Source organism: Ceratotherium simum, chromosome 11 (assembly GCF_057802395.1).
Source record: "Ceratotherium simum simum isolate JZ-2026a chromosome 11, ASM5780239v1, whole genome shotgun sequence".
Lineage (NCBI taxonomy): Eukaryota > Metazoa > Chordata > Mammalia > Perissodactyla > Rhinocerotidae > Ceratotherium > Ceratotherium simum.
In genome coordinates, this window is record NC_141910.1 from 12139623 (window position 1) to 12166437 (window position 26815).

The 26815-nt window shown below is 45.7% G+C and overlaps 1 protein-coding gene across 2 annotated transcripts; it reads right to left on the reverse strand.

Annotated features, from left to right (window-relative positions):
• Positions 1 to 569: 569 nt before the first annotated feature.
• Positions 570 to 26815, reverse strand: SEMA4F (ssemaphorin 4F). 2 transcript variants are annotated; one of them, XM_004437181.3, is made up of 14 exons: positions 26614 to 26815; positions 24171 to 24322; positions 23485 to 23544; positions 23155 to 23253; positions 18025 to 18118; positions 8622 to 8741; positions 8374 to 8525; positions 7234 to 7412; positions 6850 to 6997; positions 6499 to 6721; positions 6249 to 6358; positions 5980 to 6140; positions 3127 to 3185; positions 570 to 2866 (listed from the first exon to the last, which is right to left on the reverse strand). In XM_004437181.3, exons 1-14 carry the CDS (start codon positions 26753 to 26755, stop codon positions 2256 to 2258), a joined length of 2310 nt encoding a protein of 769 aa, XP_004437238.1. In that variant the 5' UTR covers positions 26756 to 26815; the 3' UTR covers positions 570 to 2255. The 2 variants fall into 2 exon arrangements, with proteins under 2 accessions (XP_004437238.1, XP_004437239.1); XM_004437182.3 differs by lacking the exon at positions 23155 to 23253 and having other exon boundaries at positions 26614 to 26814.

Genomic DNA, 26815 nt, shown 5'->3' on the forward strand with positions numbered 1-26815 from the left:
AACTTTCCACCACCCAAGATGCGGTTCTCCCCTCTTCATGCCTATTTCCATTCTTCCTCATTTTTCCTACATTCCTCATCCCATTTTCCTCCAAGAGAGCCACTGTCCAAGGACCAAATTCCCCAAATCCACTGTAATTTGGCCTCTCCCGTCCTTAAAAAACTCTTCTCCTCCTCCCCTCCTCACAGACACCCCAGACCCCTCTGACATCTCTCATCTCCCTTCCTCCCCCAAAATGAAACTAATTCTTAACATGGAGAGCAGAGTGAAATGAGGATAAACCAGAGAACACAGAGCCTTCCTCCACTCCCAGCCAGAAGGACTAAAATAAGGTCACTAAGGTCAGACACGTCTGAGAATTATAAAATCGCAGGCCCTGCCTCCCAAAACCTAGACAGTGGCAGCTAAGAACTGGCTAGAGATGATCCCAGACAGGACATCTGTGTGAGGCAACAACCCTTCTTCCACTGAATGGGGTTTAAAGTTGCATGTGTCATAGGCATCAGATGGTTAAGCTCTATGATTATGGCATAATGGGCCAATTTTTACAGTAATGACCTCTACTGGTGTAGATAGCGCTTTATTGTTTACATGATCTCTCATTTAATCCTTGCAGCAACCCTGAGGTAGGTATTATTATCCCCACTTTACAGATGAGTAAACAAATGTTCCTAGGTTGGATTACTTGCCAAAGATCACACACTTATTAGTGGCAAAGCCACAGAGAATTCCAAACCCAAAGTGACTCTTTTGAGTAGTTCACAGGCTGCTGCCAAGGAAAGAAGAGGTGAAAACTTCAACTGGGAAGGGCTCTGGATCATTCACTGGAGCTCAAGGGGGTCCCTCACCAGGGATGAACGAGGCACATTCACAGGCCAAGACTGGAACTGAGCAGAGAAGTCTAGAGCAGCTGGTAGTGGTGAAGCAGGAAGAGGTCTTTAAATTTGGCGAGAGTTGACAGTGTCTTCAGATTTGCAGAGCCCAGCTTCCAGGGACTGGAAAAACAAGAGGGCCTCCAGTGGCTGCAAGTCCAGGGGCTGGCCACGGGGCGGGTGTGGCAGGGCAGGAAGAGTTGCCACTGAGTGGCACCATCTCAGCTTGGCCAACACGTGGTCACCTTGGGGCAGTGGTTCTGTACCTTTGTTAAGGCCTTGAGAATCTGATGGAAGCCATAAAACCTTCCCCCAGAAAAATATAGGCACACACGTACAGACAACATTTTGCATATAATTTCAGGGAGTCCGTGGACCCTAGGTGGAGAACTCCTGCTTTAGGGCAAGGGTGTCACCCTGAGTAAAGTCACTGATACAAACCTATCTTTATGCAGCTTGTATTTCCTATGACTGTTCCCCTTTTGTTGTCCCTAACCTGGAGAATGTCATGAAGTTTATTTTTAATGGGAGCTAAGGACACAGGGTCCAGCCTACACTCCAGCCAGAGAAAGAGCAGAGGTGCATGGCAGTGGTGGCAGCCAGGAGGCAGAAACAAAGAGGATAATGGGGTGACATGGACTGCTGCCTTCCACCCAGAAGGTCACTTCGGGAGTTTTTCTCTACTCAAGAGAAGGGTCGTGGGGGATGATGGGGACGGGACAGTGGTTTGTTTCCTTTTAGAAAAGAAAGCCATTCCTTCACTGGCTACAGGGTCTGAAGTTCTGCAGGCAATGCCCTCATCCCCACCTTCCCCCTCCCTCCCCTCCATGAACACACCTGAGCATTGGCCCAGTCATTCATGCACATGAGGCCAGGTCTCCTATGAATACCCGTGTATTTACACACGCTCTTCCATGGAAGAAGGAAAACTGGGATGAGAGATCTCAGGGAAGAGATTCATGTTGCAAGAGGGAGAACAAGCACTCCACACAGAGAAGCAGATAAACTGGGAGAATCTGCAAAACCACCCCAGGACTCAGTGCACACTGACCCCCAACCACCTCCGTGGCTCTTCCTCCTGGCCAGGGTTCAACCAGAAAGCAAAGTCATAGCTATGTTCTGTGCCCCATCCCCACACTAACGGGCCCAGTCAGTGGGCCAGGGCTAAAGGGGTCACAGGGGTTCAGAGGGCAGGGGTAGAAAAAGTCCTGATTCACTGCAGAGAGCAATTCTGATCTCCCACCCAGGCCCAGAGAGGACAGACAATGATCACTCAAAGGCCAAAGAGAACTCAGAGGCCATGACGGTCTTCCAGGCCCAATGACCCCCAGTGTCTCAAAGGTCATTCCATTCTAGTGGCCACTAGTGGTCATTTGCCCAGCCCTAGATAGATGTTTCATCACACGTGGCCAGAGGAGCCCCAGTTAGCCGAATGTGGGCTGGGCTCGGGCAAGGATCAAGCAGGAAGGGTGGAGGGAAGCCACCAAAGCCGCTGCCCCTCTTGGCCAGGGCCAGGGGCAGCCGCTCATCTTCGGGAGAGGGGGAGGGAGGATCTTGGCTGTAGCTTGTGGTCCCAGATGGTGGGGCCCCCAAGTCCAAGCCCACTTTTTCCCTAGCCAGAAGTTCCCTCTGCCGCCGTCGCTGCTGACGCCGACCAATCAGGAGGAGAGTCAGGGATGCTGCAAGAACCCCCAGGAAGAAGCCAGCCAGTCCAGCCCCCACTGTGTGGGCCCGGCTTGGGAAGCTCCGTTGGCTGCCAGATACCAAGCTGTAAGCAGCTACCACACGGGCTGCCCCACCCTCCTGACATTCACAGGCATATGCCCCCATGGCCCCTGGGGTTGCCACCACCTCTAGCCCATCCCGCCGGGGAGTGAGTGCAGTCACTCCGCTGGGCTGGTGCCACACACAGGACGCCCATGCTGAGCTTGGAGAACACGGCAAGACCACATGCGCAGCTGTAGCCACAGGAACTTCAAACACTACTGGGTGTTCTGCAGAGAGACAGCAAAGACACAAAAGCTGGTGAGGCTATAGGCTGGGAGTGTGATGGAGAGAAATGTAGGGTGGTATCAAATATGAGAAGGGGCCAGCTTTTAGCACAAAGCTAAAAAGGAGATTCCCAAAGAAAGTAAGGCCCTGGGTCACTGGCTGCCATATTTTCCAGGATCCAAGCTTTAAAGTAGATCCCAAATGGACAACTTTCTAGCCCCTTTCCACCCACTCCACCCAGACTTCCCTAAACCATACAGACCTCCAGGCTCTTTGGGACACAAAGAAGAGACATCTGCTGACTCTATGTCTTGGACCAGCCTATAAAGAAGAGAATACTTGGTAAATCCAGTGTCAAAATTCCCTTCTACCCTCCTCAGTACCACTGATCATTCACTCACTTGTTACATCTCCCATCATCTCATAAATCATTCCTGGAATTATCAGTCAACATGCTCTTCATCACTAAATTTTTACCCAAAACCTTTATACAACTCATGACATTTGCCATGTCAAATTCTACACAGATTTCTAGCAGACCACAGAGAATTAAATTTGCACTACGTCTGTTGGAAAGATGTTTGGTGGGGTGCTTTAAAAGAAATATGGGAACCTTCCAGGAAATGTAGCTGATTGTCCATAACCACAAGATTTCTCTGGAAAAAATTTAAAAACTACAGTTTATTTCTTTCTGTTATTTAAGAGAAAGAGCAATTTTCTTTTCTGTAAAAGCTAGTCACAACTCTGTGAGGGTCAGTGAGATGACTTTTTGTTTCATAAAAGCTGCTCTTTTCTATGTAGGAACTCTCTCTTCAACAACTGTTGATATATATTGGCATCTAATAGATCTGTTTCAAACAACAGAATCCTGGTACTTCCAGGATTTCGATGGAATGTGTCTGAGAGAGGGATAGCAAGACAGACTGCTCACTCTGAACTCTCTGTCACCACTCCCAGAGGGAGGAGGGAGGCCAGTGAGACCTCTACTGGGCCATTAGTGAAGACCGGATGACAAGGCAGAAGTTCAGTCTGAACACACAAAAGCCTCAACCAAAGACAGACTCCGTTTGAGTGTGAACTCCTTCAGTACGAACTGAACTCCCTGAAATGAGCTCCAGGACCGGTATGAACACATTAGAGTCTCCTGGGTAAAACCAAGCTTGCTTAGTCTAGCTGAGAGCGGGAAACATGAGAAGGCCATATGAGCAGCTACCACTGCAGGAACTTCATAGTCTCTGCTTTTCTCCCTTGTATGAACTGAGGTATGGAGGGTAGAGTGCATAGAAGTACCAAGTTGGTAATTTCTTGTATTATCAAGAAATACACTGGCATATACACACACCCCATGTCCCCCACACACATATATATCTTAAGGGGACTCTGAGGCTCAAGTACACAGGATACCCAAGAATAATGAAATCTTATTTTAATGGATATTAAAACATTAAAGGAAAGAATAAGACACTTGCTTTTGTCTTAGACATTTAAAAGTTCTCCCAAGAGAAACTAAAAGACCAGGTCAAAGTTCTTAACCAAAAATGGATTCCCAAAGACAAGTACTTTTCCTCTAAAATATTTGTAACTGTGGGGTTCAGTAATATGTACAAATACACTGTAAATTAGGAAATCTCAAAGTCAGTTTAAAAAAATAGTTTTCCAAGCAATCAATTAAAAATAGTCCGTTGAAGGGGAATCTCAATTCCAGATTAAAAGACTTAAGAAACATACCAACCAATTACAATTGATGGATATTATTTGGATCCTGACTTAAGCAAACTATTTTTAAGTACATGCAATTGGGAAAATTGGAACATTGATTGGATATCTGATGGCATTAAGAAATTAAGTTTTGGGTGTGATCATGATAATATGGTTATGTTTTTTAAAAGCCCTTCCATGTTAGAGATACACACAGAAAGATTTATGGATGAAGTGATATGATGCTTGAGATTTGCTTTAAAATAACTGGGATTGAGTGTGGGTACTGATGAAGCAAGATTGGCCATGGGAATTCATTATACTATTCTCTTTACTTTTGAATGTTTTAAATTTCCTATAACAAAATTTTTTTAAGAGAGTCCTTACCTGCTAGAGATACATACTGAAATATTTTAGATGAATATGATGTCAGATATTTGTTTCAATGTGACATATGTTTTTAAGCTAGCTGCTGAGTGGAAAATGGCTGGTAGGAGCCCCAAATGGACAAAAGGAGACCAATTCAGAGATTATTAAAGTAATCCAGTTAAGAAGGGATGATGCTTTGGATTAGGGTGATAGCAGTAGAGATGGAGAGAAGTGGATGTGGACTGAGGATATGTTTTGGAGCTAGAGTCAGTACAAATTGCAATACAATGTGGGCAATTTCTGGCTTGAGCAACTGGATGGATGGAGATCCCTTTTAGGAGATGAGGAAAACCAGAGGAGAAGCATGTGAGGGAAAAAGGGAGCAAGAGTGCATGCTAAGACTTGCTAAGTTTGAGTTGCTTGTGGAGCACCCAGGGGGAATATCAAATAGGGAGTTGGATACGGAATTCTGTAGCTCAGTTAAAGATACATCTATGGTTGTCTTTAGCACCCAGATGATGTTGAAGTAATTGGAATGAAATCACCTAGAGAGCATGCGGAAGTGTAAAGAGGATTGAACCTTGAGGAATATCAACATTCAGAAGCTGGATGGAAAAGGAATCAGTAAGGGAGACAGGTGGGTAAGGTAGGGAGAAAAACCAGGAGAATACAGCCATAGAAGTTAAGAGGAAAGAGAATTTCAAGGAAGGAGAGAATGGTCAACTGTGAAAACACTTTTGAGAGTTCTTGTAAAAGGAAAACTGAGAAGCATATGGCAACGTGGAGGTCAATCACATGGTCTGGGCAGGTACTGCAGAGAGGCAAGGACACTGATGAGGCAGCACCAGATGGACAGACAGATGAGTTAGTATGGACTGACAGATGGACACACAAGCGCCTCTAACAGATAGAACAAACACACACACACACACACACACACACACACAGATAGGCAGCATTAATAGATGAGAAGCAGACATAGACATAGACATATGGATGGGCCAGAGCCCTGGGACAGCAGGCAAGAGATCAGCACAGCCACACTCACCCGCCATGCTCCCCAGCATGGGCCACACATGCATCTAGCCGGAAGCTCCAGGCACAGGCAGGGTCTTGGGCCAGGATGCACTCTGAGCAGCTCTGGAGACGGCCACAGTTGGTTGTGTTCACTTGTGTCACCTCGGTATGGGAGCCAACCAGGAGCCAGCTCTACAGAAGTGAGGAAGAGGAATAAGCTAATCTCTCAGACCCCAAAGTCACAAACTGGCTATGGATTCAGATGTCTCCCCACTACGCTCCCCAAAATCTACAACTTACTTGATACAATTTCATATTCTCAACTGGCTGTGGCTCTGGGTATAAGGCCAGATCCTCGAGGACGCTGAGCTGGGATCCAATCCGCACTGCTCGGTGGAGATGTCCATCCTCTAAGGAGCAGGCAAGGGGCAAGACATAATGACATAACTGTACCTGTGCCTGGGACTCTGATACCTGTATGTATGGGAACTTCTCTGTGATGAGAGCATATGTGCACCAGATAGGCAACTTGCTTGACTATTAAACATACCTGTCCCCAGGTACAGCACATCATACTCTTTCCCTGAGAGGCTGGTCACCCTGTGGGCCACAACTCTGAGATAGGCTGTATCTGTAGTGACCAGCAGAGGGTGGCCATCAGCTGGAAACACAGGCCTGTCCATGAGTGGGTGGTCCCGGATGAAGGTGAGCACTCGGTCAGGCAGGGAGAGCGATGAGCCAAACTGCTGGAGCTTCATGTTGTTGGTGATGCACTAGAGGAGACACAGCGTGGGTGACAAAGGTTTCCCAAGGTCCAGGAAGTGTCCATGACACTTAGCTGGGCTCTTGCCCTAATGGGACAATTCAGGCATGGGGTAAAGCGCTGCCCCAGCCCCCTCACCTCTCCAGGTCTGGGCTGGGGTACATCATTGTCCATGACAGGCAGTCCCCTGTTGCAGTCATGTTTAAGCTCTCTGAAGGGACCATCCAGCACTGACCGAATGTCTTGTGGTCGGAAGGCACAGATAGCAGAGATAGCAGCCCCCTCCCTGGAAGAGTCACAGGTTGGAGCCAGATGTTTGGAGGGAACTAGGGGACAGCAACTCATCCCCTGTCAAATGAGATGACCCATGAGAAATGCACAGGGAGCCGTCCAGCCTGCTCCAGGGCAGAGGGAGCAGGGCTCCAGGGAGAGTCTACCCCCTCTGGAGGAGACAGCATTCACACTGTGCCAACCCCACATATCTCCCACCCTGTCATCTCCTTCACACCAGGACCCCCTTACCACTGAGAGGAAAAGATGCCGTAAAAGATGGGGGTCCCAAATCCACGCTCAGGTCGAAGAATGGCCATGTCCTGCAGGACACTGGAGGCCCGGCCATGCTCAGGCCCTGGACATAGCAGGTCAGCCTTCAGAAACGTTGTCCACCTCTGCTGGAGGGTCTTCCTGCCCCCAAGGTCCCCCTGGGGTGACAAGCACATGGGAAATTCTCTTTAGAAGACCAACACTGGGGGAAGTGTCTGAACACCAGTAAAAGATTCCCCCTGACTTCAGGGCAGAAACGAACAGATGGGGAGACAGATACATAGAAATGCAAGGACAGAGACATAGACAGAGTAACTGTAGGGGATAATGATGGGGTAGATGGGGTCACAATAACAATGACAGTGACTAAGTTCATTGTACACTTATGAAGCACTCTACTATGCACTTTACATAAGTTAGCTCATTTAGTCCTCAAAATAACCGTTATAGCTAGGGGTCATTCATAGCCTCATCTTACAGATGAGATTCAAAGATACTCAAGAACCCGCCCAGGGGGCCGGCCCCGTGGCTTAGCGGTTACGTGCGCGCGCTCCGCTACTGGCAGCCCGGGTTCGGATCCCGGGCGAGCACCGACGCACCATTTCTCCAGTCATGCTGAGGCTGCGTCCCACATACAGCAACTAGAAGGATGTGCAACTATGACATGCAACAATCTACTGGGGCTTTGGGGAAAAAAAAGGAGGAGAATTGGCAATAGACGTTAGCTCAGAGCCAGTCTTCCTCAGCAAAAAGAGGAGGATTGGCATGGATGTTAGCTCAAGGCTGACCTTCCTCACAAAAAAAAAAAAAAAGAACCTGCCCAGAGTCACAGAGGCAGTAAGTGGTAGAGCTGGGACTTGAACCCAGGTCTGTCAACAGTTCCTGCCTTTAACCTCTACACTAGTGCACCTCCTGGGGACAGTGTGTCACAAGGGTAATTAAGGGGGTAGAAGAGGCCAGAGCCCTTTCCCCACACTCCTCAAACTCCCAGAGAAAAAGTCAAGGCAGAGGCAAAAAGGACACAGAGGAGATATGCAAAGACAGAGACCCAGAGAGGAAAAGACAAGAAGACAGGCAAAGCAGGAGACGACAGATAGACAGCCAGGACTGGGGTCTCACCGCACACACACGGGCCACCCGCGGGACCTTAATGCGCTCGTATGAGTCAAATGCTCGAGAAGTCTCCGTAAAGAAGAAGTAGATTTCCTCATCTCCGTCTTCATCACCCCACTCGGCTGGGCTCAAGGCCACGGCTGCGACAAAGGCTGGGGCTGGGGAGATCGGTGGCCTCAGATCCCACAGACACAGCCTGGGGCCACCCGCCTCCGCCCACTCTGTCCCCAGAGCAACCCTCCCCTTCTCCCCACCGTTAAGCCAGGATGGCAAGGTCTCTGTCCGAATCCAGTCCTCAGCACGACCCACAGCCCGGGAAATAATCGGCTCCGTCCCCAGGTAGTTTTTCACAGTGGCAGCATAGAGGACCCCCCCTGCAGGGCGACAGGGAGGAGATGGGCTGTCAGAGACCCACTCAGGGAAACAAAAGGGGTCACAGGCAGAGCAGGGAATAAAGCAGGGGCAGGAACTCGCCGGGGCTGAGTGCCGATTAGTGCAAGACACTGCTAAGCACATGACAGGCATCACCTCCCTCGAAACCAATGTAGAAACGAAGTGCTCCAGTGTAGTAAAGGGACCAGAGTTAAGGGAAAACTGCCAGAATGTTAATATGCATGAAGGGAGAATAAAGGCTGCCCTGGGGAAATCAGGCTTTTTTGATTGTTGGTTTGTTTTTTGTTGTTGCTGTTTTAGGGACTTCTCTATCCTGTAATACACTAATTATACTGTGACTCTCCAGGAAGGGCGTTTGCTTTCCAGCATGTCCCAATCTTACTTAAGTTCTCCCACGATGGTAAACATCTGAGCGAACTAGAGGGTGTACACTGCCCTGGAACAAGTCACAACTTCAAGGTATACAAGCATCACTAGGCAAATTGATCAAAATGCAGATTCCCGCATCCTGGGCCCAGCAATCCTCACTCAGTAGAGCTGGCTGGTGGCCCAAGAACTGCGTTTCAAACAAGCAGTCGGGGTTACTCTGATGCAGGTGATTCAGAACCTCACTTTGAGAAATACCAGCCTGGAGGATTAATGGAGGTTTCACAGCCAGCCAGGGGAAGCAGTGAAGAACCAGATCTTCCCTCCTGGTACACTGGAGGGGCAGAGGTGCTGTAGGGATGGTGGGGATTGGAGAAGAGAGAAATCACCGACACTGTGGGAAGGAAAGGAAGGTACAGCTCTGCGGGCTGAAGGTGAGAGAACTATAGCCACTCTGATTAACACAGCCAAGGGTTCAGAAGTGAGTAGGAGAAAATGATTCCAGGGGTAGTAGAAGGTGATGAACCCCCTGGAGGAGTTCCAGTATCATGGGGACTCTGGAGAGAACAGCGTGGCATTCCTTCACCACCTACTACATACGAGGCACTGTGCCAGGTGCTAAGCACATCGCTACTCCCAAGAATTGCCATTTGAGTCCAGAAAACAAACGTGTTTTGTTTTCTGTGAGGCATGGACTCACAGATGTGTGCGGGAGCAGAGGAGGACCCAGCCACATGTACCAGGGAGAGCAGCATCTCAGAGGTGACATCTGAGCTGGGTCTGAAGAATGAGCAATTTGCCAGGTAGAAGGACTTCAGGGAGGAAGATAAGCAAGTGGGGTAGCGGGGAGCCAGTTTCAGGGATGTGGGGCACAGGGGCCGCAGGGCAAGTGAGCAGAGAGGAAGCTGGAGGTGTAGAGATGGGCACCCAATTGGGTTGAGTCTGCTCTGCCATGCCAGGGAATGTACACTTTACCCTCCAGGGAAAAGCAAAACTGTAGAGATTTTCTTGAGGAGGAGAGTGACATAATCAGTTTTGGTTTTTAAGAAGATAAATGCTGGTTAAAAGGCCATTTGCACAGTCCAGGCAAGAGTGGAGGGCCTGAACCAAGGCAGTGGCAGAGAGAATAAAGGGGCTGGATTTGGGTGAGATTTCTGAGGTAGAATCCATTAACAAGATTCGAAAATCAACTGAATACGAAATGTGAAAGAACGGAGTAAAATAATGTCTCTAAGCCCTCCAGCTGATAAGATGGATGATAGCAGATGGTGACATTATGAACCAAGCCAGGAAATGATAGGAGAAGGCCCATAAAGGAGGTGGCTGGAGATGAGGTGGGTTCAGATGTTGGATGTGCTAAGGTTGAAGTGCCTTCAGGACATCCGGTCGGAGATACTGGAAGGCAATCAAACAGAAGGGTCTGGGCAGCAGGGCCAGAGTCATGCAGCTTGGGAGTCATGCTTAACATGACATAAATGTGATAGCCAGGGAGAAGGGAAGGCGAGAAGAGAGCCCTGGGACACCACCATTTAAGGGGAGAAGCCACTGAAGACAACTCAGAAAATCAAGTCAGAGAGTCTGGAGAAGCAAGAAAGGCTGGTGTGCTGGAAGCCAGTGCACGGAAACCCAGCAAGAGCCGTGCGGGTTCACGCATGCCAAAGGGAGCAGTAGAGACTAGGGCCACGTTGAGGGAAGCACAATCATCCTGGGGTCACAGATACTCCAGTGAAGCTGCACGTCGCAGGCACTGGAAAATAACCACTTTTAATAAAAACACTTTATGCAGAGCAAAGAGGGTCAGGAGCCCTCTGAGGGCAGCAGTGGAGGGTCAGAAACCCCCTGTGGGTTGGGGAGGGGAGAATATTCTATCACTTGAGATTGTGAAAAGAATCCAAGTGCTGTGGAGCAAGGAAGGCTTAGATCTGAACCCTGACTATTTGTTAGTAGCATGATTTTGGGCAAACTAACCTTCTTAAGCCTCAGGTTCCTCAAACGTAGAATGGGGATAAGACCACCTTCCCCCCAGAGCAGTGCTGAGGGTTAAATGAGATAACAAATACAGAGCCCCAGGCAGGGCCTGGTGCACGGCTGGCATTCAAGGCACATTAGTTACAGCCCCCTCTGAAACCTCAAGGGGCCATATGCTCTATTCATTGCCGGAAAGTGGGGGCGGACTATAAAATGGCATCCCGTTCCCTTCCAGAGTATTTCAGGAGGGAGAAAACCAGCTTTGGGGCATAGGTCCTGGCAGCAAATGGAGCAGTAAATGAGCCAACCCTCTGTACAGCCAAGGGGGAAAAAAAGTTGATGCAGGAGCCAGAGTTGTAATGAAAAGAACATTATACACAAAACACTCTAAAACCAAAACTCTGGCAGAAGCTGTGTCATGGATACCCTGAGAATGGAGGGAAATGTGGTGGAAGAGACAATTATGAATATTTTGGGAGCATAACTTGGTGTGTGTGGAGGGGGAGGGGACACAAACATTCCGGAAACAGTAAAGGACTACAGATAACCATGCAAGTACCCAGCAGTGGATGGAGGTAAAGGGTCCCAAAACTTTCTAAGTGATCAATGGGGGCACTCAGCAACTGTGGAGCCTAGAATGGTTGAAGAACAACTCACTCAGGGTGGAATAGCAGAGGGTCACTGACACTAAGGGACAGTGGAAGGGATCAGACACTTTGGAAGGAAGCAGCAGTGTTCCAGGTGTTCCAGGAGTACCCAGAGGCTTGCAACACAGTCACTCACACACACGTGCGTGCGCACAGACACACACACACACACACACGCTGGAGAAGGAACAGCAGCCATCATAGTCAAGGAGGGCAGGAATCCATAGGAGGGCAAAGGCTCACCAAACATTCTAGATTCTCCAGGACAGTCTCAATTCCAAATATTCTGTGGCACTCCTCATACGTAAAATATCCCTGTATGTGCAGTTGTTTGGCAAATGATTACTGAATGGATCGAGTCAGTAAACATCAAAATACACATTTGCTATTGGCAAAAGATGATGTGCAAAGGAGAGTGATGCTCACAGTGCTGAGTTCAGTGAACAAGCTGGTTAGAACAAAACACTGAGTACAATTCAACTCTATTTTTAAAAAATATGTATACATGTCTGCAGGCACAGGAAAGATTGTTGAAGGAGCTACAGTTCTACAGTATTAATGATGTTTGTTTCCGACTAATGAAATTCCAAGTGATTTTTATTTTCTCCTTTATACTTTTTTGTATGCACTGAATGTTTTTTGTAGTTAGCGTCTTCTAATTTTATAACCCGAAAAATTAAGATATTTTCATTTTGGAAGTACAAAAAAAAAAAGATTGAAAGCTACAAAAGATGAAGAATCACAATTATGTGTCCTCCACTTGCCCAGATGTCAAGCCTGTGAACGTAGGCCTCCCAGGTGTGTTAGACCCCAACAGTGACAGCCTACGGTAGTATCATGAAAGTGAATATTTCACTGCACCCTGGAGGATTCAAAGTTTCACTCTGGTATCAAAATGCTCACCTTTAAAGAAGGTTCACAATAGGAATTACCAGTCATTAGCTTTAAAAAGAGGATTTTAAACATGTCCTGGCCTTCCTTCCTCCACTCCCCTTTCTTCTGATGGTCAGAGCTTTGCAGGATAGATAGCTCCTACCCTAATAGTCTCCACTTCCTTATCTAAGGATTGGGCCAGCTGGGTATCTTTTTTTCTTAATAGCCTATTATTAGGACCTAATTAGATAGTTAGAGAGGCAGTGTTCACTCCACCTTTTCCTCTTGGCCAGATAGGATTTCTATAACCGTCTTGTTTCAGTATGTGAGTGCTAGTCTCGGGGCAGACACACCTGGATTTAAGAGGTAGGCTTGGACCTAAAACGCTGGCAGCACCCAGTGCATCTGCAACGTCTGCAGTGCTCTTTGGTAGATGCAGTACTCACAAGATGCAATGAGACTGAAAGGAGATGACAAAAACACAAGACGGGTTCCCAAGGAGAAAGAGCAAAAGCTTCCTCCTTCTGCCCTTCTTGATAAAAGCCTTACTTATTATAGGATGTGATAGGGAGGATCAAAGATGCTGACTGCTGTCTCTAGCGTGGGTACCTGGGTGGGTAACGGCACTACACACTCTGAGGAGGGGACAGTGGTGGAAGAACATGTTTGGGGGAGGTGAGTGATAATGATGAGCTCAGTTTGGGACATGCTGATTTTGAGATTCCTGTGGTACATCCAAGTGGAGATGTCTGGAAGGCAGTTGAATGTGTGGGCTGAGCTCCAGATAACGTCTCAGAGGCATCACAATGTGGTGGAAACAGAATCCACAGGGCTGGTTTGGGGATATTTGGAAGGCATCAGATTTGGGAGACATCAGAATGCAGTGAAAACAGAATCCACAGGGCTGGTTGAGATCACAACTATGTAGAATGAGAAGAGAAGAGGATCTTGGGTGGAAGTCTAAGAACTCCAACATTTAATGGATGAGCAGAAGACAAAGACCTTAGAGAGACTGAGAAAGAAGTGCCAATGTCCGTAGGCTAATGTGAATGTTATTGTCAAAATATTCGCATTTTTCCAAATCTGAATAGTGCGAAAAGAGACACTGAGATCATTTTGTGAATTTTATCTAAGTGCAGTAGAGACAAATGTCATATTTGAAGACAAGATATCTGAGGCTTTTCTCAAAAGAAATACAGGTATCAATAAACACATGAGAAGTTGTTCAACCTCACTAATAGAAAAGCAAATCAAAATACACACCAAATAGGACTTGTTTGTATGTTTGTTAAGTATATTACTTGGGACTGACAACAGTGCAATGAAACAGGCCCTCACATCACTGCTGGTGGGACTAACTGGAGAGCAATCTGGCCAAATCCATCCAGCACCATAAAAATCTGTATACCCTTTGGTCCAGCAAGTCTACTTTTTGGATTGACTCACATGCAATTAATTAGATTCATGTAAAGGATTTACGTAAAAGGATTTCTTCTCCAGTATTGTTTATAAAAGCAATAATTTATTTTAAAATTTGAATGTAATATTATATGGGAATAATTAAATTGTGCTACATTCATATGATGGAAGAGTATGTAATCACTAAAAATCATATTTTGAATAACTAAATAAATTTCTATAATGAGAAAATGCTCAGTATACAATACTAAGTGAAATATGCATGATAATTCCAATTTATTATAAACACACACACACACACACACACACACACACACACAGACACAGTAGAAGAAAATACTCCAAAATAATAATAGTGGTTACCTGGTGATGACTGAATTATAGATAAACTTTGCATTTTCTTCTTTATACATTACTATATTTTCTCAATTTTCTACAATGCACATTGTAATTTTTATAAAGTAAGAAATATTCCTGTTATTACATTATAATAATATTTTCATTACTAAAAGCTCTTCTTTTTATTTCAAAATACCTCTACTATCCTTAAGGACATTTTAAAGATCCAATCGGGAATTTTGGTTCTATTTCTTACATAATATTGCCACTATTTTCTACACTGCTATTTTCAAAACAGAGGGGCAGCAGGGCATAACGGACCAACACTGAAAGTTCCAACTGAATACTGGCACTGATGTTAGATCAAGAAAAAAAATTAAATTATAGCCCTATAAAGTAAGAACTTCAGAGGGAATTTACAATATTGGTATTGACTGTGATTTGGATCTGAGACAGAAAGAGACATGGAGGTTCTATGTTAACTGTCTAAAGCTAGCCATTCCAAACTGCTAGGAAGTAATTTCTGATCACTTCCATCAATTACCAGCTGAAGAGCAACTCTGAATTTCATTATCTGAAAAAAAAAAGACTTGAAACCTTTTTGAAAATGTTCTTTGTCATACAATGATCTTATTTATGAAATTTGTGTTCTTAAACCACTAATACAAATCCACTTGCTGACTGGAACACGGAGAAATCACACGTAAAAGGTTGAATGTACTTAAGATTACTGCTTGAAACAAAGTATGATAATTGATCATCTTAGATTGTTGCAATTGAGAAGTCATTTTGATTATAATTATGTAGAATCAAGAGACATTCACAACTGCTAAAACTGAGAAATCTTTCTTTTTTTTTTTTTTTTGTGAGGAAGATCAGCCCTAAGCTAACATCCATGCTAATCCTCCTCTTTTTGCTGAGGAAGACCGGCTCTGAGCTAACATCTATTGCCAATCCCCCTCCTTTTTTTCCCTTTTTCTCCCCAAAGCCCCAGTAGATAGTTGTATGTCATAGCTGCACATCCTTCTAGTTGCTGTATGTGGGACGCGGCCTCAGCATGGCCGGAGAAGCGGTGCGTCGGTGCACGCCCGGGATCCAAACCCGGGTCGCCAGTAGCAGAGCACACGCACTTAACTGCTAAGCCACGGGGCCGGCCCTGAGAAATCTTTCTTAATGAGCCCAGTGACTGGCTCAGAGTTTTGCCAAAGATGCCTGATAAAAAGTCAGTGAAAGTAAACTTTAATTAAACTGTTTTATTCAAACATGTATGAGTATAAACAAGGTCTCATCAATTGCAACTGCAGATGAATGATAAAAATGACAAGCCAAATATTGAATTTATTAGATATATACTTTATGTCCATTTTCGAAAACTTTTATTTTTTTATTACTTTTCAGAAAAGGTAAGTGGGTTAACTGTATGACTAAGAATGATTTAATTTGTATAGCTTAAAACTTTTCTTATAAATAAAGTCATGCATAGGAAAAAAATTTCATTGTTAGATCTTATATCCCAATTTTTGTTTTTCATAAAATATTGTCCAAAAGTATAAGCAAAAAATAATTTTATGATAAAGTTTGCAGCAAAAGTAAGTGAAGAAAGACAAAAACAGTATGATGAATGATGCTGAGTCAACTAATTAACTAATTGGGAAAAATTAATTTAGATTCCCATTTTATGCGATTCATCAAAATAAGTTTCAAACAGATCAAAGAGTTAAATGTTCGGGAAAAAAAATTTTATCTGCTCTCTAACTGAAGGACTTAGCTTAAAAATATATAATCACAAAGGAAAAGACACAGATTGGAACACTAATAACCTACTTGATAACTGGCCCAAGAACAAGAGCAGAGGATTTACTAAAGAAGAAATAAAAATAAGTACTAGGCCACAAAAAATGTTCAACCTCACTAATATTCAAAGAAATACAAATTAAAACAAAGTGTCATTTTTAGCCTCAAATTAGCAAAGATTTTCCTAAATGACAACAATACATTCTGGTGAAATTTATGTCAGGAAAAAAACACTCGCATTCACTGCTGATTTAGGGTGTAAATTGGTATACTCTTTCTAAAAACTCAATTAGCAATAGATAATGAGTCATAAAATGTTCACACCCTTTGATACAGTAATCCATTTCCAGGAATCTTAAGGAGACAATCCAAAATGAGGACAAAGATTGGTGCACAAAAATGTTCATTACAGGGGCCAGCCTGGTGGCAAAGTGGTTAAGTTCGCGTGCTTCACACATTCAGATCCCAGGCACAGACCTATGCACCACTCATCAAGCAATGCTGTGGCAGCGTCCCATATACAAAATAGAGGAAGATGGGCACAGATGTTAGCTCAGGGCCAATCTGCCTCAGCAAAAAGAGGAAGATTGGCAATGGATGTTAGTTCATGGCCAATCTTCCTCACCAAAACAAACAAAAAAAAAGTTCATTACAGTGTTATGGATAATAGCAAAAACTTTAAAGTAAACTAAATAAACTTGGAAATGAAATTAATTTATATAGATGATTTGGACTTGTTTAATTAAATTATGGTATGCTCACATGATGAGTAGCATGACGTCATTAAAAATTTTTTTTATGAAGAATTTTTAAATTATATAGAAATGCCTATGATATAAAGTTACATGACAAAATTCAAAATTATATCCATGTAGCATGACATTTCAAAGTTTTATAATACACTCATAAAATTTCTACTAACCTGCTTGTTTTACACTATTATGAGAAAATGGCTGGCTGCTCACTGAATTCGGAGGGTGTATGTGGAGTGGTCTAACTTAAAATACAGGCCATGTAGCACACAAACAATTCACTTTGTGGCTACCAAAGAATTAGGCAGTTATTCTCGAGAAAAGGTTTAGGCATAATCTGTCATAGAACCATTCTACACTTGAGCAACTGTATATAGCTTGTTCAACAGAAACAACAGCAGGAGTCTATTTAATAGTCATGACTGATTCCTCTGAGCAACAAAGGATTGGCCAGCAAAATATATGTGCATGAGTTATATGCATGTGTACACACACATTAAAAAGACTAGAAGGAAATATCCTAAAATATTAGCAGTGGTTTTCTGAGTAGGGATACTCTAGGACTGTGCTAATATGTAGCCACTAGACACATGTGGCTATTTACATTTAAATTAAAATTAAATGAAAGTTAAATTTCCTTCCTTCAGTTGCACTAGTCACATTTCAAGGACTCAACAGGCACATATAGCTAGTGGCTACCATATCGGACAGTGAAGATACAGGACATTTCCATCATCACACAAAGTTCTTTTGGACAGTGCTGTTCTAGAAGATTTCTTATGTTCTTTATACTTTTCCCAAATTTATTACAACATGCATTGTAGTAGATTCCTCTTATATGAGAATAGAAAATGAGACTAACAGAGGAAACATTCACACTAGAGGTGCAGAGGACACATTCTCTAGAAAGAACCCAGGGAAATAATACTCTGTGGGGAAAAGTAGGAGGTCACAGGCACTCTGGGAAGAACAGGAAAGGCTAGAAAGAGAACTGAGAACAATAGACACTCCAACAAAAGGAAAGAAAGGACACAGATTTCAACAGCAGGGATGGGAAGGAGGCAATTATAGCAGGAAGTCACAGGTTCTTGTCTCTCCCCACTCACCAGCCATTACAGCTGCTGACCGCTGAGCTGGCTCAAAAGGACACTTCCCCCGGCCACTCTCAAGTCTTTCAACCTGCTGGAAACTGGACACATCCTACAGACCAGAAGGGGGCAATTGGTTTAGAGGTCATGGGGAGGTTCATGGTGAGAATTACAAAATGGTCAGATGAAGGAAAAGCGCAATTCCCATTAATCTCCCATTCCTCTGCTACCATCTCCGTATTCCTAGTCTGCTATTCCTGATTGCCCCGCCCACTCCTGCATTCCCAATCTCTGCCATCCCCCTTTTCATCAGTTCATTCCTCTTCCCTCAATTTCCCTGGTACCCAACACCCACATGCCCTGTTGAAAGAACCTCTACGATGGCCCTAGAAGACACTGAGAGGATGAAAGGCAGATCTTTTCTCTGAAATGCTGCTGAATTGTAGGGTTTGCAGCTGGGGGGAGAATGTGCTACAGGACAAGGAGGAACAGGGAAGAAAGCAGGCTTCCTGAGGGCTAGAGCCCTTCGAAAGAATAAAGAAAGTACAGGCTGATAAAGGACCATCTGAAACCCAGGGGTCTCAAGAAAGAAAGGCCCTCCTCCCCCTACTCCCACCCCAAGGATGAGAGACAGGACCAGAGTCCTGGACCGAGGATACACAGAAGGGAGGAAGAGGATCTGTAAAGGAAATGATGACATGAAGTTCAGGTCTGAATTTGAGGATTTGGTAAGTAAGTGTCTTCCTCATCCAGGCACTCAGGAGGGACTGACCTGAGCAGGGGGCAAGAGGAGTAAGAGTTCCACCAGGGCCAGCCAGAAACTACCTTAGTTGAGCATCCAGTACTAGAAGAGGCTTCAAGCTAACATCCAAAAATGGAAATCAGAGATGATTTCAACCTGGGACTGACAAGAAAGTTAACTGTGGCTGGTTAGGAATCAAAGTTATGGCATGGAAGCACCAGGCATGATATCTCTAGTTCACAAACGAGGGTGGACATATGGTGCTGCTGGAGCCTAATTACTTTAATGGTAGTTGGAGCAGCAACGTAGATATATATCCCCTGAGCATCAGTATACTACCGGCCCATTCTGACTGCTCATCTATTTGCTGTAGTTGGCAAATAAGGTTTTATTTTACTGACACAGCCTTGAAGGAGGCCTTTTAAAATAAGATGTGATCTGAAGTCCCCAAAAAAGGGAACAGTGGGTCAAGAGAGTCTTCTGGATTGGAGGACCCCACAGAGGCACAAGCACCTCACCTGTGTGGCAGTGGGAGCATCCTAACCTGAGGAGAAAGATTCAGTGTTCAGTGAGAGATTACCAAGACGATGGGGCACGTTGGACATGGGGTTAATACCTGCCACTGTGGCCCTTCTTACCTCTCACCTAAAGCACTACAGTAACCTTTTCTCCGCACTGCCCAGCCTCGCCCCCAATTTACTCTACATATCCACCCCAGATTAATATTCTACACTGCTAGTCACTGAATTGATAAATTTTTGAGCAAGAGAATGACAAAATGGTTCACCACTGACTGGCGTACAAACGCTTTAGCTCAAACTACTTATTTTCTAATACTTCTTAAAATGAACTCTTTGTTCTAACCAAACCAGATCACCTGTTATTCTTGGAAAACAAATTTTGTTTTCCCATCTCCATGCCTGAAACTACTCCCTTACATTTCACCAAAGACTGAGAAGATGGAGCCTTTTCTCAGTTCTCATTCTCCTTAACCTTTGTGCACCATTTGATACTTTGACTCACTCTCCTCCTTCAAATAGAAAAGTCTATTTCTTGACTTTCTTGAAACTCTATCCTCCTAACTATTGTGTCTTTATCTCCTTGGGCTGTTTCTCTTCTCCTGTATAGCCCCTAACTGTGTATTCCAAGGATCTATCCTTAGTCCTTTTCACATATACTTCAAAGATCTCATTCATTCTTACATTTCCAGCCAGACTTTCTAGGCAAATCATTCCCCAAACTCTCCGTCTGATGTCTTCCGAACTCTAGTCCATATCTGCACTTGACTGCTGGACTTCCTCACAGAGATGCCCTGTCAGCCCCTTAAAACTCAATATGTCAAAACTACTCCTCTTCCAGTTTCCCCAAATGGCATCATCATGTTATCTAGGTTTACAGCCTTTGAGCAAGTGAGCCTCCTATTAACTAGATAAGTTATGATTACTGTATGGTTAAAGTGACATTTAATTAGGATCTGAAAGGGGCAAGACCACTCTACCACATTCTCTATCTGGATGTTGAGATCCGTCATTGTATCGTCATTGTATCAGTCAGCACAGTCTCTCAACATCAGCTGTGGTGAAGGCAAGTCCCTCAAGCTGAAAGCCAGGCCTAGGTAGGAAGGCTCTCACTGAGCTGTGGGATTGGAATCCATCCTTTGGCCTTAGCCAAGAAGGGTACAAGGCACATAAAGGACCTTTCCTGGGTGAGTAAAAAAAATATATATATATATATGTTTATATATATATGGTCTCTGTTACATGAAGCAGGTCAAATTTCATAAGAAATTGAAGCGAGCTAAGTTCTTCTGGACTACAGGCTGGACTAGAGGGACAGGGTAGTGGAGCAGGGCCAGACAAACCTGGATTTGAATCTTGGCTCTGCCTTTGCCAGCTATGTAATCTTAGACATGGTACCTAACTTTTCAGAACTTCCGTTTCCTTGCCTGTAAAATAGAAATAAATAATACCTAAATATCATGATTTGGTGATGAGAATTAAACTCAATCATGAATGTAAAGTACCTAGTACCAAGCCTGGGACAGAACAGATACTCAACTGAATGGGAAGTCTTGTTGTCATGTTGTTGTTGTTGTTGTTGTAAGTCTAACACTTTTCTCTATAAACTGCTGGAGTTCCCTCAACAAAACAAATTAAAATATTTTCCTCCAATGTCCGACGAGCTGCCACTGAAAGACAGTACTCCACATTGTTGGAGCTGGTAGGTCCAGTACTTGAACTTCCTTTTGTTAAGACCTTCATTTCTCTGAGAAAGTTGTTGCGATCAAGTTGGATCAGCTAGTCAAAGCTCTCAGATAATAGTTATACATAGTCTTAAAGTCATCAGTCTGGGACATGAGAGATTCAGCACTAAGGAGAAGGCAAGAACTTGCTCAAGCAGATGGGGGTTGCCAGGTAGCAGGATAAGACAGGTGAAGGCAGAAGAGACCATTCAGGAAGTCCAGAGGGCAGTCTCAGGATGCGGCTAGAAGAGTTAACATAGCTGATCTTTTTGGGGCTATGCTCTATATTCTCCTACAAATAAGCCTTGACCAAATGATGGGACTTCATTTCATGAACCTGCTAGAGAGGAGGGTTCAGAGAGAGAGCTGAAAATTGTAGAGAGCAGGACACAGGCCCCTGACTTCACTCACGGTTGCTGATGTTCCTCAAGAGTAGATACGGGTTCGAGTCCCATCAATCCTGACAGGTATGTACAGAACATTTTCTGTCTAGATACCTATCTAACAACCATAAGTGTCCCACTCAGAGAGCCGTGGAAGAATAGAAGGCCCTGGGAGGGCCGGCCCCGTGGCTTAGCGGTTAAGTGCGTGCGCTTCGCTGCCGGCGGCCCGGGTTCGGATCCCGGGTGCGCACTGAGGCACCACTCCTCCAGCCATGCTGAGGCCGCGTCCCACATACAGCAACTAGAAGGATGTGCAGCTATGACAGACAACTATGTACTGGGGCTTTGGGGGAAAAATAAATAAATAAAAAAATCTTTAAAAAAAAAAAAAAAAGAAGGCCCTGGGAGACTAACTTGGAGCCATCTCATTGTCTATAAGCCATGGCTCTGGTATTCATCCTCCTGGGCTCCCAGAAACTGTGCAGACTGGAAAAGGACAAGTATGGAAATGACAGTTCCACTGCTACTTTGTGAGCTTTGTGCGAACTGTAGGGAAACTGGACCCTCAATAGCACCTAATGGGATATAGAGATTTTCACCACCACCCTGAACTGGGAAACCTTCCCAGGATAAGGGAGCTATCCATAACCTAGTTGGGAGTCTATCATCAGCATTATGAAAAGAACTCAACAGAAGCCCAACTAACTCCAAGGGCAGCCCAGAGGGACTGACTGGGGCAATCAAGCATATGCAATTATGGCACTCCAAGCCAGAGATACAAGAATGGTCTTTAACAAAGAGAGGTCTGGAGGTACACACTGACTAGATCCAGGTGGGAGGGATTACTGCAGGTTGCAGAAGGGTCAAGTCAAGATCTACAGTTAAGGATCAGGGTCAGGAAAGGGAGTCATTGTACTCCCTCCTATTGTTCTATGGAGCAGAAAGGGAAGCCACTGGATACAAAGGACATATGAGGCTTTTGACTCACCCTAGGGCCTTGTCACAAATGTGTGCTGCCAGAGGACCAGTAACTGACTACTGGTTAACTGACGGGAAAAGCTGAGGATTCAAAAATATTAAGACCCTTCCTGAGATGTCACCAGTCCCAGGGACATTTGTGGCCATGACTAGACTAGATGTGATTAGAAGTATACATGTCCGAAGCCTGCCTGGGTGTGAGGGTGGAGATGCCCAGGGCTTCAACAGCAATGAACAGAACCCAGAAGAAAACATGGTTGACAGAGTGCCCACCTTGAAGGCAAGATACAGAGTATGAGGCCAGCAGGGACTACATTAGGGGGCAGTGACCTCAGAAGCCATGAGAGCAGAGGGTCACAGCCCACATAGAATGAGGTTAGCAGTGGAGGTGGGAGAAGGTGGTGAGAGACAGTCACATGCCATGGGAGGAAGAAACAGGCATGGACTGTGCTGATTAAGAAATGGACCCAGGCTGCCTGGACAAAGCAAACACAGGGCAAGGGAAACATGAGCTACTGGTCTCTGAACTCTCTCCTGGATTTATCCTCTTCCCAACCCATCCCATCCCTAACTTCCTTCACCATCCCACTATGTCTCTCTCAACACTTTGTATACCTCACCTTCTATAGACAACCTCCCTCCCCCTTCCTTTCCTACCCTCTTTCAGTGGCAGACAAAGATTCCACCCTGTAAGGACATCCCTCACCCCCAATGCTTATCATGCACAAGTGTTGCCTTAAGCATGCACCCCATCATGATCACTCACAGAAGACCCTTCCCATCCTCCCACCCCTGTCACTCACAATAACCCCGCACTTCGGATCAAAAGCGAAGGTGCCACAAGTGAGGAGGTGAGAGGCATTGACAATGGCGAGAATCTGGACAAAATTGTGACATTCGTCCTAGGGGTCAGAGATGGTTAGAGAGAATCAGAAGCAGCAGGTACAAGGAAAGATAGGGTAGTGTCAGGATAGTTAGATGCAGCTCTGGGATAAGAGATGATGGGTGATGATATGGTGTTAGAGTCCTGCCTGGGCTCACTGGGATGGGAGCACTGCAGGGGGCTGACACAGAGTCAGGGCTGGGCCAAGGTCTCAACTGACACTCAGGACAGGGCCCAGATTTACACCTACCTCCTTCTTGCCTTTCTTCCTACAGTTCTGTCTGTGGGCCTCAGGCACTATCCAGTCAATCTGAAAAAGGAGGAGTGACCATTTCCCTCAGATTCTCCCCCAAACCCCTCCCAAGTCAGGGTAGGTGACACAGTTCTACAACCTCCAACAATTTGGGAATTTCAGAAACATGCCCTGCCCCTAGAGCACTGTTTTTCTAACTGGAGGTCTCCACCCACTAATAAGTAATGAAATAACTTGCGAAATCACAACCAACATTATTTTTAATGAAATAGAATATATCAGAATGTATCGCACATAGGAGAGTAGATATTGTTTCAGAAAAGGTTTCTTTCAGTACACACTTTGTGCATTGGGTCAAAATGTACCATAGATTTCTTACTAAGGGGTGGTCAAAAAAGTTTGAAAGCTATTGCCCTAGAGTAATGTGATTCTAATGATTCCTCTGCCCACTGTCACCTGAAACCTGATCACTGTGGCCTCCTCCCCATCATCATGAACCTCCCCCATAGCCTCCCCCGTCACCATGAGCCCCCATCGCCCTCAGTTAAGACAATGAAGTTGATGATCTCTCCTTATTCATTTTCACCAACACTCCTCCTTGTACCACAACAACTCCCCTCACATCCCATAAAACCATGGATCTAATCACATGCTCTGGGGTCCTCCCCACTCTCATCTCTCACCCTGCGGGGTCTCTCCCGTGAGAAGGGCAGGGATAAAGCGAAGATGGTGTCCCGGGCACCAACATAAAGCGTGCGGGAAGCAGGATCCACGAGGAGAACAGAGTAATTGTATGTCTGAGGGACGGTGAAGCGGGTGAGATAGGAGTCAGCCTCTGGCAGGAAGAGAGGGTGAGAGGGGACAGTAACATCAGCCATCACTTCGTAAGGATTGGGTCCACAAGGGCAAAGCCAAAGGGGCCAACTTTTGTTTTCTTCCAAGTACCATTTATTTAGCAGCCCTCAGGGGAAAAACAGAGCCCTGATGGGCAAGCATGTACACATCCCCAAAGATAGGTAACTGATGAGACCAAACTATTAGCACACAATCCAGTCAAGTATGCTTTACGCTTTTTCTATAAAAATAGAACACTTTATTAAAATAAAGCATAAATATTAAGCCTGTAATTTCTATTTATGGCAACATGATACATAATTTGAAAATACCTATAGAAAGTACAAGTACTTTCCTCTCTAAATTTCCTTTTTTTTCAATCACTACTTATAGTAACTTCTTTTTACTTAGAAGGGAAATGCTTCACTCTTTTCACTAACACTTTAGGAGACTATCTCCTCTCTTTCCCACCACCCTTGACCTCCCAACCATGCCACCCAAAGAGGTAGAGAGTGTAGTGGGCAAGAGTATGTGCTTTAGAAATGGATCAGCCTAAGTTTAAATGTGGCTCTTTAACTTACCAGCTGTATGATCTTGAGTAAGTTACTTGCCCTCTCCAAGCATCACTTTCCTCATCTGTAAACACCACCATCCAGGGTTGTTGGGAGAATTAAGTGAGACAACATATATGGAAGCACCTGACACATACTACATGATTCGCAAATGGTTCCTTTCTTCCCTCCTTAGGCATATGCTCTGTTTTGGCCAAATCTAAACCTCATATCAGCACTCAAAACTCTTATCTATTTAAAGGTTATAACAAATAAGTTAGCATGAACTTACCTTCATAGCTCAACCTTTGGCTGTGGGGACCCTATCTCTGCACCAGTATAGCTCCGTTCTATTTGCTTCATCTGCTCAGCTACTCTCAAGAATGACAGAATTGCCAGCAGCCATTCATTCCCAGACGTGCTGATGCATGGAGTCCCCCTTCATCCCATCCTCCCACAATCATACTCATGACTGTGCTGTATCCTGCCTCTTCTCTCATGCTTAGTATAAGCCCTGGGTCACCCAACCTCCCTTCGTATCCCCAGCTCTGCTCCACCTTGCCATCTAGACCTCTCTGGATTCCTGGACATCAACCCAGCCTGGCAACCTCAACTCTATGTTGTGGCTATTGCTCCAGCACAAACTGAAAGCTCAGGCTCTGACCACACCTTTGTCTTCTGGATTCATGGCATCCCCATAGGTTACCCGTCTGAGGTTTAGACTCTAAATTACTATTACTCAGTTGTGAGTTTTTGCCAACAGGTTGTACTCTTGGTTTCACTGGTTCTGTCCGCCCAGGGTGCTAACACTCAATGCCTACTGAGAAGAAAACAGGGTCCACAGCCATGCTCATGCCCACCTCAGCAGAGAGCCTTTAAAATGTGAATCACTCCAATAACCACTTCTAACCCTGTGGCATCCCCTGGTTTCTTCCACATCTTTTGAAAGGACCACATCTCCCTCCTCCATTTTTTTTTTCTTCTGAAGACTTTAAAAATAATTTAAACAGAATTTTAAATCAACTCATTGAATGGTTTCCCAACATTCAATGTAGAGAACGGGTAGAGGGAGCAGGGAACGTTGAAGGAGTCAGGAGGGTTTTGATGGACGGGATAATGCGAGGATGGGAGTTGGTGTCAGAGATGCCAGAGGACTGGGAAGCGGGTTAGGGAGATCAGGGCTCTGAGCAGGGCAAAAGGCTTGGAATGGGGAGAACTTATGAGAAGAGAATGAATTTGAGAAGTGGGCAGATAGAAACGCTGAGCTAGTAATCAGAAGGATGGGTGGCTGGAGTAGAATGAAAGACCGATGGGTTTGGAAGCAGAATGGGTGTCAAGCTGGTGTGACGGGCACAGGTGTATGTGAGGGAATTGGGGAATAAGGGAGAGGGACCTTCGAAACGAATGACCTCGGGCAGCCCCCATCTCCTCCCTGGGCCTCAATGTCTGCACTGAAGGGCTTAACTCGCCCGCGATACTGCGAATAAGGGGCCGCAGAAGGCTCCTGGGCGTGTCATGGGAGCCGAGGCGCGAGGCCTGGGTCCAGGATGCGGTGGACCAACACCGTGTGGGGGTCCCGACCGAGTTCGGGCGGGGCGTGGGCGGCGCGGGATGTCATGCGCCACGCTAAGAGGCCCCCGGGTGCGGCTGCCCGGCTCGGGAGGGCAGGTGGGTGCGGGCACCTGCGGGTGGGGCCTGGGCGCGGCGCGAAGGGCTGCGGGGGACGGCGCCCGCGCCTTACCGGAGATGGGAAGCGAGGTCCTGGGCACCGAGCGGGGGACGCGGCCGGACACCGGGCCGCTCAGCACCGCCAGCAGGAGCAGCGGGAAGGGCGAGGCCGAAGGCGGCCTGGGGCCCGGGCGGGGCCGCGCAGAAGCCGGCATCTTTGGCTCCGCCTGGCCGCCGGGTGGGGCGCACCCTGCCGCCTCCGCTCAAAGCCGCTG